We start from the raw sequence: 14,470 nt of genomic DNA, 5'->3' as shown, positions 1-14,470 counted from the left end.
ATTGTCCCTGAGAGGAAGCCTCCAGGGGACATCGGCAACAAGTCGCACCAGGTCGGTGTACCAAGACCGGCGAGGCCAGTCCAGAGCCACCAGAAGACCAGAATCCCTTCATGCTCAACCCTGCGTAGAAGTTGCAGAAGAAGCTGGAACGAAGGAAAGGCGTAAATCAGATGGTACCGGTTCCATGGAGCCACCGGAGCATCTGCGGCGTCTGCCAGAGGATCTTGCGACCTAGCCACAAACCTTGGCACCTTTCTGTTGAGCCATGATGCCAGAGCCACCTCGGGGGTGCCCCACCGCAGATAGATCTGATGAAACACATCCAGGTGAAGGGACCATTCCCCCTGGTCCAACACCTGACGACTGAGGTAACCCGCCTGCCAATTTTCCATGCCATCAGTACTACCTTTACCAGATTTTTTGACTGCGAGATGCTTTCATATTGTTATGCAATAAACTTATGTACAGTATTCTTGATAAAAATCCTAGAAAGAAATTTGCCATTATATTACTTTTGAAATTCAAATACAATAAGTTATCAAGACGCTCTTAAAATATACTCTCTATCCCTCAAAAAAAAAGAATCTTGATCAAATGCCTAGAGGCAGCCTGATATTTGCAATAGTCCAAGTAACAAAAAAAACAAACGGTCACTTAACACAATTTACCATTTATTCGGTTAGGACAGATTTCTTCATTTCTTTCATTATATTCCTGAAGAGCAACAACACATCTCCTGTTCTTTTCCATCAGAGCTAAATCAAGTGCTGTATTCCCATCCTATGACATGAAACACAGTTATCAAAACAAAGAAAAAAAAAAAAAAAAAAACTTTGCAATTGAATTGGAAACGGGGATTGAGATTTGAAGGCACACCTGGTCTTGAATATTGGGGTCACCGCCTTTTCGAAGCAAAAATATCAGTGCCTTACAACAACCCCAGGATGCAGCTACATGTACTGGAGTAAGTTCCTCTATTGATCTGCAACAGAAGAAGAATAGTTTGAAAAAACATGTAGATCATCATGGTAGAATAATTAGCGTTTTCTTATTTATTGGTGGATCATTTGGATACATAACCACCTGGACATATAAAATAAAATCTCTCATTAGCCTTTGTTTATTTTGAACTACTTCTCACACCCATATGCCCACTAGAGATTAGAGCAATTTTTACACTTTATGCTATGGGCCTGTTTATTCACCATCATGTCATCAATTATGATAACCAAATTAATACATACATCTTTTATATGGATAAAATCAAACACATTTGGACATACACACCCAGGAAAGCATAACCCCATATCAGGAAAGCATAACCCCATATCAAGTTCAAGGTGGGCCTACCTGGAGTCCGCTGTTGGTAACTTATTCTGTTGATTGTATTTCAATATACTTGTTTGAGGCACTCCTTTTTAAAATGCTGCACCTGCTCCTGTTACACATACAGCTGTGGGGGAGCCTCTCCACAAAAACCACTGGCCCCTCAATCCCCCTTCATCCTGCTTTTTGTAGGATGTTACAGTTGTACACCCCCTAGCAGCTTCTCTGGGCTTTTTAAAGGATACGCTCACTTTGAAAATTAATAAAAAAGGCACTTTTTTTTGCAAAAATCGTGTGGAACATGTAACATGCTCCTAAAGGTTAACTTATCCTTTAAAGCGGAGCTCCACCCAAAAGGGGAATTTCTGCTTTAAGCACTCCCACCCCCCGCTCCTATGCCACATTTGGCATGTCATATTTTTTTTGGGCCGCAAGCTGTCACAGCCGGGTGCCCACACTTGTAATGCCGATGCCGGGGAGAGGAGATAGAGGGGAACCGACGGTTCGGACAGCCAAATCGCTGGTTCCTGGGACAGGGGAGTGTGTGTTTATTAAAAGTCAGCAGCTACACTTTTTGTAGCTGTTGACTTTTAATAAACCCAGAAACTACTGAAACTCTGCTTTAAATTGTGCCCACGCTCATCGCACTCTCTCTCCTTCTCTAGAGTTGAACCACTGCAGCTAGAGAAGGAGAGAGCGATCTGAGCATACACAGTTTGAATGTCCTGAAGTGGCCACTAGGGGGTGTACAAATGTAGCATCAAGCCCATCCTGAAAACAGCAGACCAGAGGGGGATAAAGGTGTCAGCAGTTTTTGCAGAGAAAGCTCCTCAAAGCTGCATGAGTAATAGGAGAAGGTGCAGCACTTGAAGGAAGGAGCACCAGCATGTACTATTCAGGGGATAAGGAATTGTATATGGGATTTTTGGAAAATTTTGCGAAGGGTGAACACTTAGAGCCGGTTCACACTACCACGACCAGAAAGTCGCCCCGTGACTTGAAGAGACTTGGAAGAGACTTGGAAGAGACTTGGAAGAGACAGGCGACTTTGTCTGTGGGGAATGCCTGGCTAATCTCTTTCTTCTTCCTGGAAAGTCTGATAACAAGTCGCTTCAATTAAGATAAGGAGGCGACTCCCATTGAAGTATATGGGACAGTCGGATCACAGGTCGCCTCAAAGTAGTACAGGACCCTTTTCTGAAGTCGGAGCGACTTCAGTAGTGCCAATTAAGACGGCACTGATTGATTAAAATTGCTTTTGTTATGTCAAGCGACCTGGGGCTACACAAGTCGCCTCACAAGTTGTGCTAGGGTGAATGGGCTCTTACACTTTAAAGCAGTTGTAAACCCAGAAAAAAAACCAAAAACAAACGAACCCTGCAAGACAAAGGCATGTATGCATCGCATACTAGCTCATTATGAATTACTTACCTTAGAACGAAGCCCCGACACAGACCCCGGACACCGCTGCGGGTGCTGACATGATCCCACGGCGTCTCTTCCGGATTCGGCGGATCCGGCGCTGTGATTGGCCGGAGCCGCGATGACGTCACTCCCACACATGCGCGCGGGAGTGATTTTCCGGCAAGCTCCTGGCAAGGGAAGCTGAAGGTCCGCCGCTCGCGTGAGCGGCTGCATGCACTGCAAATATCTCCTAAACCGTGCCGGTTTAGGAGATATTAATTGTACCTACAGGTAAGCCTTATTATAGGCTTACTTGTAGTTAAAAGTGAAAAAAGCGGGATACTACCGCTTTAAGTCTATGCTCTCTAGCTTAATTCCCTATGGTGCTATGTTCTTTGTGCTTTTTTGTACAAATGAGTATAATATTTTTGTATGGCTTTATACCAAATTTTTCAGGTTGATAAAATACATGAATTGATCTTTTGGTGTGCTGAAACTTTTATTAAAGGGGATGTAAACCCAATTCATGAAATTTGACCCAAGAACAAATATCTGTAGTGTTTTCTTATCTCTCTCCAAAGCTCTAAAGTCCCATGTATTTCTGCTGTTTTATTGCTTGGTTATCAGAATTATAAAGGTCAGACAAGTTCTCCTTCAACCAAGATAAAACCAGGCTGACATTTGTGTCCTGGGAAATTGCTATAAATAGGATTAGCAGAGAGCTTGTCTTGTCACAGCTCTGCAAGTCTCTGCCTATGTGGAGGGGAGTGTGTGCCTTTCCTCCAATTAGCAGTCTTAGCTGTATGCCAAGAATCCACTGCCAGTGCTGAACAGGAAAAGAACATCTCGAACACGATGTGCACTTTCTAAAGAATACATACAGCTGAAGACAGCAGATATGCATGTAAATCTTATGTAGGAAGATTTGTTTAATCTCTATGCATCATCTGAGGCTGTTCACTTCACTGGGTATATGTGAGGGTTTACATCCACTTTAACCACTTCAGCTCCGAAAGGTTTTACCCCCCTTAATGACCAGCCCATTTTTTGCGATTTGGCACTGCGTTACTTTAACTAACAATTGCGCAGTCGTGCGACACTGCGCCCAAATACAATTGATGTCCTTTTTTCCCCACAAATAGAGCTTTCTTTTGGCGGTATTTGATCACCTCTGCGGTTTTTAGATTTTGCGCTATTACCAAAAAAAAAAGAGCGACAATTTTGAAAAAAAAAAAAAATATATATATATATTTTTTACTTTCTGCTATAAAACATTGCCAATAATTTTTTTTTTTTTTTTTTTAATATCACATTTTTTTTTATCAGTTTAGGCCAATTTGTATTCCGTTACGTATTTTTGGTAAAAAAAAATGGTGGCGATCAGCTATTTTTAGCGGGACTGCGACATTGCGGTGGACAGATTGGACCCCTAACTGACATTTTTGACACTTTTTGGGGACCAGTGACATTAATACAGTAATCAGTGCCAAATAATATGCACTGTTAAATGACACTGGCAGGGCAGGGGTTAATACAGGTGTTAAATGTAAGCCTACATGTGCTTGCTAACTGTGGGGGGAGGGCTCTGACAGGCACAAAGAGATCAGTGTTTTTTCGGCTTAGCTGAAACACAATCTCACTGTGCCTGTCTGACAGAAGAGCCGCCTGCTTTGTTTACATAGGCAGACGGCTCGCCTGTCAGTTTCTCTGAAGATCGCAGGAGGCCAGCGATGATCGAGCCCGCTCCTCCTGCGGTCTGGCTCCCGCTGTGTCTAATCACAGCCGCAGTAATCTGCGTGGGGTGGTCGGCAAATGGTTAGGGAACTCTCTAATGTAAACACCACAGTATTTACATTTGTGATTGTTGTGATTGGTCAACACAGTGACAGAGCAGCTTTCAAATCCGCTTTGTACACTGTGACTGATATACAGTACGATTTACAAATTGCACTGTGGAAATAGGCATCTACCCCTTTGTTGTTTGTAGATGTATGGCATACTTAAAGCAGAACTTCAGGGGAAAGGCAAAGTTCTGCTTTATAACTCCACCCCCCCCCCTCGTCTTCTTATGGAACTTTTTTTGGGGAGGTACTAATTCCCACTTCCAGTTGGAGCACCTAGGAGGTTACACTGAAAGTCTTCTGGGACATGTTACAGGTCCCAGCAGGCTGCGGGCCATCACACAGCACAGCGTGGCTCACGCATGCACAATGGAAAGCCAGTTGTGAAGCCGCAAGAAGTCACAGCCAGCTTCTCACACTAAACATACTGGTGCTGGGGACCTGAAGATTGGCAAAGAACTGGCCCAGATGGTGCTGGATCCTTGGACAGGTAAGTGTCGGTTCACACTATGGCAATCCGACTTCGGGGGCGACCTGTGAAGTCGCGTGCACCGCGACTTTGGCGTGACTTGCACAGACTTCAAATAATGGAAGTCAATGCAAGTCGCTCCGATGTTGCCCCGAGGTAGTACAGGAACTATTTTCTAAGTCGGAGCAACTTGAGTCGCTCCTATTAGAATGGTTCCTGTAGCACAGAATGGACCGCGACTGGTAAGGTTGACCAATCGCGGTAGTGTGAACCGGGACTTAAGGTTTGGATCTGCAGACTTAATTTTTTCCAAAAGCAGAGCGAAGAATTAATTTAGGTGGTAAAGGATCTATTGCTGGTAATGAATAAATCTGAGTTTACAATTAGTAGGCTTGGTGTGAACTTCCAAAAGGCAACTGTCATAAAGACAAGATACAATGTGGCAAGTTTGCAATATAATGAGAAGTATTTCTTACCTGACATTGGGATCTCCACCCTTCTGCAAAATCATTGTCAGACATCTCAGAGCACTCTCACTTTCCTTCCCTGAAGCTAGATGAATGGCTGCAATTCCATCGGGTAGAACCAAGTTTGAATCAGCACCACAGTTGAGAAGATTTTCAACTTCCCTGGGAGTAAATAAAAACACTGAATGATTTTATATTCTATCAAGAAAAGCAATACACTCAAAACCTATTTAAAAAAAAAAAGATCTGGCTAAGGCTGGCTTCGTATCCCTGTGGTTGATTCCCTGCTGTGCTTTCAATTGAAATCAATGAAAACACATCAAAATCGATGTCAATGTTCAGTGTGAAACGTCAAGTGCATTAAAATGTATTTCAATGCGCACTGACGTTTATTTTAATTTATTTCAATGGAAAAGTGGGTATCAAAAAGCCAAGGTGCAAGTCTAGCCTAAATGATCAAATAAATACTGTGACCTTTGTTTAAAAAAACATTAAAAAAAAAAAAAAAAAAAGTAAAAACGATCTGTCATTTCTAATCTGATTTTAAGTGCCGGTTCACATTTGTGCGATGCGGGAACGCTGCGAATATACAGCGTATTCCTGCATCGCATCTGCACCCCTGGCAGTTCACACTGCCATATGCGATACGCTGGGGGTGTCAATTAATAGTTAACGACACCCCCAGATCAGATTGTATATCGCAGTGCGATCTGAAAGTTCACACAGAATCGGATCGCACTAGTGTGAACCGATTCTGCTGCGGACCAAAAAGAGGGTCCTGTGCATGTTTTAGTGCGATTGCAGTTTGTATGGCTGAATTGGCACTGCACAGAGATCGCATGTCATTTTAGGAGCAGTGTTCTCCGAATTACAAGCGATCTCTGTGATCACGCAAATGTGAACCGGCACTTAAGTTGCTGGCTCCAGAGACATCACCCTGTTCCAGGCATCACTTTGTATTTGGACACTGACTGGAACAAGCATGCAGTCAGCGAAGTCAATAAAATAGGGGCTGATTTACTAAAATGGGAAAGTGCAACAGCTGGTGCAGCTCTGCAGAGAAACCAATCAGCTTGCATGTTTTATTGTTAAAGCTTTATTGAACAAGCTGAAGTTTAAAGCTGATTGGCTACAATGCACAGCGGCACCAAAGTTTTCACTCTCCAGTTTTAGTAAATCAACCCCATAGTTTGAACTATTAACTTGCCCCATAAGCACTGCGAAACAAACACTTAGGCCCCTTTCACACGGGCGATCCGATCAGACTGTCAGTTTTTCAGGCGGATCTGATCGGATGCTCCATGCATCCCTATGGGGCAGCGGATGTCAGCGGAGACATCTCCGCTAACACCCGCTGCAATCTGATTCGATCCTGTCTGTGAAATCCGGACTGATGGAAACCCTATTTTCCATCCGTCTGGAGGATCGGATCGGATGGGATCAGATGAGAACGGACAGGCAGTCCATTCTCATCCGATCTCCCCATAGAGGACAGTGGGGATCTGACAGCTCCGTCTTTGCACACAGAGCGCAGACGGAGCTGCCATCCACTTGCTCAGCGGGGATCAGTGGATCGATTCTGCGCTGAGCAGAACGGACTCTTTCGGGCGGGGTGAAAGGGGCCTTAAGGTAAAATTGCCACAAGATCTATAATACAAGATGGTTCTTGTATGACTTGTTTTGCTTTAAAAGGGAATATAAAATATTGTGGTTATCTAAATTTTTAAAGCAACAATGTGCAATAATCAGTTTAACCCTTCTCAAACTTCGACAACCAGCTGTCATTAGGCAGAAATAATTCAGATCCACATTGTCTGTACTCCATCATCTTCAAGCATTTGCAGTGTCTGAGGTACATCCAGTATTTAGACCACCATCTATGTACCCAACAGTTATTTCAGCAACTTCACTGAAGTTTATTAATTGCAGCCCACATCTTTAGTAGTTCTAGGGTCCTACAAGAAACTAAATGCTGAAATCAGTTTGTGGACACACCGTATACTGGAAACACTGCTACTAGGTCAAAGTCAGAAAATGTACCCAACTCTGCCTTTTCACAGCACTTCTTGCAGAAAAAATACATACGGTAATAAAGGTATTTTGTGGATATCCGATTAACACAGGAAGTCATGGGTAGGGTGTTCTGGTTAAGGCCAGCCAGAAATAATGCAGGGGCCACAGACCACCATGTAGAGATGTGTCAAGGTTAATGTAAAACAAAAAAGTGATAAAGCAACAATAGCACCAGGAATAACAAATTTCAGTAATTTTATGGTATATGAGAGTACGCTGGCTTTCAGAGATCCCGGTCCGGGCACTTGGTAAGGTTTTGGCAGGAATCTGTAAACACCTACCAAAGCCTAGCCAAGTGCCCAGGGATCTTTAAAAGCCACTGTACACCGATATGCAATAAATGACAGAGAAGGAAAGACTACAATAGGTCCCCCTCCACCAACCAAGCCCTCCATCATGTTCAAAAACAAACAGCCAAAAGCAGAAGAGGCAATCCAACCATCAACATTCCTGTTCCTAGTTTGCATCTACATATCAGAATGCACTGGATTTTAGGTGACCTGGGGTGCTTGAGAAAGCTTTGGCATGTCATTTTTTTTGGGGGGGGGGGGGGCGGTTACCTAGTTTTGACAGGTACCTAGCCCCCACTTCCACTCAGAGTGCCACGGTGCTCCGAGCTGAAGTTCTCCTATCCCCCTCCCTCCCTGCAATCTTCTGGAACATGTCAGAGGTTCCAGAAGATTGCCCAGCCATTCAGGATGCACAGCGCGACTCGCACATTCGTAGTGCACACCTGGCTGTGAAGCCACAAGCGGTCACAGCTGGGTGCCCACACTAGTAATGCCAGCCCCGCCGAGAGAAGAGGGAGAGGAGCGAGGCTTTTCCCCTCTGATTTCATTGCGGCTTGCGATGTCATTTACCAGAAGTCTATACAAGTCGCAATGAAATCCCAGAAAAGTAGTGCAGGAGCCACAATTAGAATAGTCCCATTGCCGGCAATGGGGTGCAACTGGTCATGTGATTTTGAACTGACAAAATCACACCAATGTGAACCAGGGCTCACTGTGCAAATGTATTTATTTGTCTGGATGTAGTCTCTCATGACTACTGTAAAAAGGAAGCAGGGAGCTGTAGAGCTGCCTGGAACACTTTTACTGTACAGCTGATTGCCACCTGTAAAAAATAATGCCAAGCTCATGACTGTAACCATAAGCTTAAACACATTGAGGGTGCAATCACAATTGCAAATGTGCCTGACACCGATTACATACGAGAACCCCAAGTGGGGGTTCCTGGCAATTAGCTATGTGAGGCAGCCCAAATGCAAGCAACCGGAGGCTGCTGGCTCTGGCAACTAAGGCCTGGTTCACCCCTATGCATTTTTTAGTGCATTTTAAGCTTTGCAGAAACACACTACAGTCCATTTAACATGGTTTCCAATGGGTCATGTTCACATCTGTGCATTTTATAGAAAGGGTCGGGGGCTTTTTTTCTGGCTTTTGGTTCCACAGACTTCAGTTGATCAAAAACATGTAATAAAAAATGCAAAATGCACCTGGGACTGCAACCTGCATGGGTGTGAACCAGACCCAATTGTGATCACATGCAAGTGATTGGCCTTGGATGCAGATTGCCTGTGTCTAAGGGCCCTTTCACACAGGCGGACCGTTCAGATCTGCCTGTCAGTTTTTTTGGCGGATCTGAACAGATGCCCCATGTATCTCTATAGGGCATCGGATGTCAGCGGAGACATGTCCGCTGGCATCCGATCTGTCAAATCTGAACAGATGGAAACCCCATTTTCCATCCGTCCAGCGGATCAGATGAGAACAGACCGATAATCTGATCGTGTGTACGAGGCTTTAGTCCAGGACTTCTTAAAGTGGAGTTCCACCCTAAATTTATACTTACCTCCATCTTCTCGCTCCGGGTCACCTGAAAAACAAATGGATAATCGCAATTTTTATCTTTTTTTTTTTTTTTACTTACCTTGTTTAGAAGATAATATACTTACCTTACTTCCTCTTCCTCCCCTTGGTGGCCACGGCGAGTCGTCACTTCCGCTTTGCAATGATTCCTGGGAGCTGAACGTCATCGCTCCCAGGAATCAATGCGCCTGCACCGGCCCCGACGTCAGTTCCGGTGCAGGCGCCGTCATACCTTGCTAAACAGCTTCTGGGCATGCCCAGAAGCTGTGCAGGGATGACGCTGCGGCACCGGAAGTGACGGCGGGGCCGGTGCAGTGCATCATGGGACCAAAGAGGACACAGAAGAGGATCGCGCTGGCTTCAAGCTGCCCACACCTGAGATGGCAGCGCTGGACAATACATTTTCAAGGTAAGTATTTCTCCTAAAAGGTAAGTGCAACCCAGGACAGATCAGAGGCTAGATATTGTGGAATGCACTAGCCCTGACTGTCCCGGGGGTATTTTTATTTTTTAAAAAAACGTTCCCAGGGTAGAACTCCGCTTTAAGACGTCTGAAGATTATGCAGTGGTTGAACTGAAACTATTTTTGAAAAATTGATGACAGGTAGGGTTTTTTTTATGACAAAAGAGAGCCTATTGGTCTCCTATGACAGAAGAGAGCCTATTGGTCTTTTCTGTCATAAATGCACCCCTTGCCTGTCAGCTGTTGTGCACACTGAGCCGTGCATGCACAGCTCAGAGTACATTTAAGCTCCATTCACATCTTGTTTTTGGGCGATTTTCTGCTCTAAGCCGCAGCTCTAAAAACGCCCATCAAGACAAATTCCATTCATTTCAATGGCCCCTGTTCACATTGGAGCGTTCTGTCGCCATAAACAAGATGCCCGTCATTCAAAAAAAGTACATGAGCTTCTATTTGGCAGATTACAGGCATTTTACTGTTTTTCATTGGTCACTTGTCAACTCAAAATGCCAGCAGAACACTGCAAAAACGTTACCTGAACACCAGAAAAAACACCCGAAAAATGCCTATAAAAATAGCAACACCTACATGTGAACGGAGCCTAAAGCCCCGTACACACGTACCGAACGTCGGCCGAACGATCGGCCGTCTTTTGTCCAGGGCTGTCGGTGTCTGTTGAAAACTGCAAAAGACTGCACATGAATTTTGTCGGCCAACAGCAGCCGACTGCAGAAGTGATGTCATGTGATGGTTAACTTTCCGTGTGTTTTGTCTTTTCTGAGCATGTCCAGTCTTGCAAATCTGCTGATTGTCGGCCAAATTCTGTTCTGACTGGCAAACAATCGGCCGTTCTGGTGTTGGCCTACAAAAATTTTAAAGCATGCACATCAGATTCTTTTCGGCCGAAAGTGCGCTGTCGGCAGCATCATACTAACAAGCCTACAATCGGCCGAATATTTACGGCCGACAATCGGTACGTGTGTACGGGCCTTTTATCCTTTAGACTTACCAAAACCATATAATATGAGATCAAACCTAAACACTTTCAATTTGTATGCAATCTGGCAGGCCCTTGCACTACATAGAAAAGGTAAATCTGAAGGAAATCTAACCACAAAAGATAGTGTGTATCCAGCTTTAGGCTTCATGCACATTGGCTTAGAAATCGATGTTTCTACAGGAGTTTTGTGTTCTGCCTGTAGAAGCATCCTAATGTTCTCTCAAGCCCCGTACACGCGTACCGATTGTCGGCCGTAAATGTTTGGCCAACATCCGATCGGCCGATTGTCAGCTTGTTAGTATGATGCTTCCAACAACCGACTCCGACTTTTCGGCCGAACAAAATCTGGTCTGCATGCTATAAAATTTTTGTTGGCCGTCACCAGAACGGCCGATTGTTCGTCAGTCAGTACAGGTTTCGGCCGACAAAAGTCAGATGAGCAAGACTGGGCATGCTCAGAGAAGAAAAAACACACGGAAAGTAAACCAGAACATGACATCACTTCTGAAGTTGGTTGTTGTTGGCCGACAAAATTCGTGTGCAGTCTAGAGTACATTTCAACCAACACAACAACACTGGACAAAAGACGGCCGATCGTTCGGCCGACAATCGGTGCGTGTGTACGGGCCTTTATGTGTCCATGCACATTAAGAGTCGGTTCATACTATGGCGACACGACTTCGGGGGCGACTAGTGAAGTCGCCGTGCACCGTGACTTCGGCGCAACTTGCACGGACTTCACATAATGGAAGTCAATGCAAGTCGCTCCGACTAGAATGGTTCCCATAGCACAGAATGGAGCACGACTTGTCAGGCAACCAAGTCACCTGACAAGTTGCGGTAGTGTGAACCGGCAGTTAGACTATTACAGGCATACAGTATCTCACAGAAGTGAGTACACCCCTCATATTTTTGTAAATATTTTATTATATCTTTTCATGTGACAACACTGAAGAAATTACACTTTGCTACTATATAAAGTAGTGAGTGTACAGTTTGTCTAACAGTGTAAATGTGCTGTCCCCTCAAAATAACAACACACAGCCATTAACGTCTAAACTGCTGGCAACAAAAGTAAGTACACCCCTAAGTGAAAATGTCCAAATTCGACCCATTTAGCCATTTTCCCTCCCTGGTTTCATGTGACTCGTTAGTGTTACAAGGACTCAGGTGTGAATTGGGAGTGGGTGTGCTAAATTTGGTGTTATCGCTCTCACTCTCTTATACTGGTCACTGGAAGTTCAGCATGGCACCTCATGGCAAAGAACTCTCTGAGGATCTGAAAAAAAGAATTGTTGCTCTACATAAAGACAACCTAAGCTATAGGAAGATTGCCAAGACCCTGAAACTGAGCTGCAGCACGGTGACCAAGGCTATACAGCTGTTGAACCAGACAGGTTCCACTCAGAACAAACCTCGTCATGGTCGACCAAAGAAGTTGAGTGCACGTGCTCAGTGTCATATACAGAGGTTGTCTTTGGAAAATAGACATACGAGTAGAGCTGCACAATTAAAATCGATAAGAAAATCAATCCCCCCCCCCTCACAATCTTAAAACTGCATGTCCTTGATTCTAAAGCCCCGTACACACGTACCGATTGTCGGCCGTAAATATTCGGCTGCCGACCGGTCGGCCGATTGTAGGCTTGTTAGTATGATGCTTCCGACAGCGCATTTTCGGCCGAACAGAATCTGTCGTGCAGACTTTAAAATATTGGTTGGCCGTCACCAGAACGGCCGATTGTTCGCCAGTCAGTACAGATTTCGGCCGACAGACAGCAGATTAGCAAGACTGGGCATGCTCAGAGAAGAAAAAACACACGGAAAGTTAACCATCACATGACATCACTTCTGCAGTCGGCTGTTGTTGGCCGACAAAATTTGTGTGCAGTCTTTTGCAGTTTTCAACAGACACGACAGCCCATCGTTCGGCCGACGATCGCTACGTGTGTACAGGGCTTTAGGTTCCATTCACATATAGGCGTCTCGGATCACGGGCAGAATTGCTGTGATTCTGCACGCGATCCCGAACCATTGCCAGGACGCCCGTGTGATTCCCGTGCCTTGCAATGACACCTCAAATGTAGCGCGATTGTCGTCCGACGAATCACAGTAAAATCATGCAAAGAGAATCACGGACACCTGTCGTCCCAAAGAAGGTCTTGTACTTTTTGGGGCAACAGGCGTCCCGCGATTGTGTTTGCAGATTTTACAGCGATTAGTCGGGCAACCATCGCAGCAAAATCGCGCTGCATTTGAGGTGCTATGGCAAGTCACGGGAATTGCACGGGCATCCCGCTACTTGCAATGGTTCGGAATTGCGGAAATTCTGTCCGCAATCCGAGACGCCTATATGTGAATGGAGCCTTACAGGGCTGTTCTCTGCTCACTCACAGCTGTAAAAAAAAAAAAAAAAAAAAAAAAAAAAAAAAAAAAAAAGGGCCTCCAGCAAATGTTTATAAACATTTTTACATAACTATAAACATAATGCATTACAATGTATCTTAAATCTGCTGTCAGAGTACTTTACCAGCCATGGCCACTGAATACAGTAAAGAGCACACACCAGCAAATACAACTAGAAAATAACAAACAGGAGAATTGACTGAAAGTCAACAGCTGTGCAAAGTACCCAATCAGCTTCCGTCTTCAGCTCGCTAAGTTACCTTTTCAAAAATGAAAGAGTGAAGCTGATTGGTTGCCGAGGACAGCTCCTCTAGTTTGGATACATTCCTCCCCTTTTCCTATTTTGGTTTCCCTTCCATAGAAGCACACACTGCTGTAAACACGTCCGGACATGTCATGCCATAAACAAACACGCACTGGTGACATGCTAGAAAGCTCGGCTTAGGGTCTATGGTAAAGTCAGGCAGCGCTAGTCACAATGTACGGTGGACTTACTGAGCGTCTTCATTCTCCACCGCTTCACACAGCTTCCGAGCCAGAGCCGCCATCCTCCATTCACAGCGAGGACACCTCACAATGGGCTAATGATACGATAACCGGCCGGCTCCATCACCGTACGTTCTTATTCACCATTGTATACAACACAGGCCCCGCCATTCAAACTTCCCTCGCCAGCCACTGATCAATAGCTTCCACCGGGACTCCGCCCTCACACACCCCTGTGCCCGCCCCCCGAAGCTCGGTGTACACTGCCAGCGCTCGTGGCCCCGCCTCTGGCCCCGCTCTTCTGTCTTGTCGCACACAGCAGTGGTGACAGGAAGACGTGTGTCTCATGACAGGGACTGCTGCTGCTGGCTGCACTCATACACTATGCTATGGGATAGGTTCCCATAGCTCCCTGGGCTTGCTGTGAATTCTATTTAACCACTTCTGTCTAGGGCTGCCACCTCATCTCTATAAACCAGGAGACATATAAATGACACAAAAATAAATATAATATAATGCACATAAGGCACTAAGGGAGTTTAACCACTTAAAGCGGAGTTCCGGGCACAAAATCAATATTTTTTTTTGTGCCCGTCCGCTTGTTCCCCTTCACCTGAAAAGGAATTGGATAGTTAGGTTTTTTTTTTTTATTTACTCACATTGTAAT

The 14,470-nt window shown here is 44.9% G+C and overlaps 1 protein-coding gene across 1 annotated transcript in view; it reads right to left on the bottom strand.

Moving 5' to 3' along the window:
• LOC309544813 (uncharacterized protein) overlaps positions 1 to 13,885 on the bottom strand; it is a 39,810-nt gene extending 25,925 nt beyond the window's left edge. Inside the window, exons 1-4 of the mRNA XM_082243792.1 lie at positions 13,813 to 13,885; positions 5,517 to 5,669; positions 877 to 982; positions 669 to 780 (exon numbers count right to left, since the gene is read on the bottom strand). Of these exons, the coding sequence (XP_082099918.1) occupies positions 669 to 780; positions 877 to 982; positions 5,517 to 5,669; positions 13,813 to 13,865 (424 nt within the window). The 5' untranslated portion in view covers positions 13,866 to 13,885. The remainder of the gene's footprint in view (positions 1 to 668; positions 781 to 876; positions 983 to 5,516; positions 5,670 to 13,812) is intronic.
• Positions 13,886 to 14,470: the final 585 nt, after the last annotated feature.

The sequence above is a fragment of the Pelophylax lessonae genome, assembly GCF_965119305.1.
Source record: "Pelophylax lessonae genome assembly, chromosome: 1".
Lineage (NCBI taxonomy): Eukaryota > Metazoa > Chordata > Amphibia > Anura > Ranidae > Pelophylax > Pelophylax lessonae.
The sequence above is the reverse complement of the archived record's forward strand: the minus strand, read 5'-3'. Positions and strand labels throughout refer to the sequence as shown.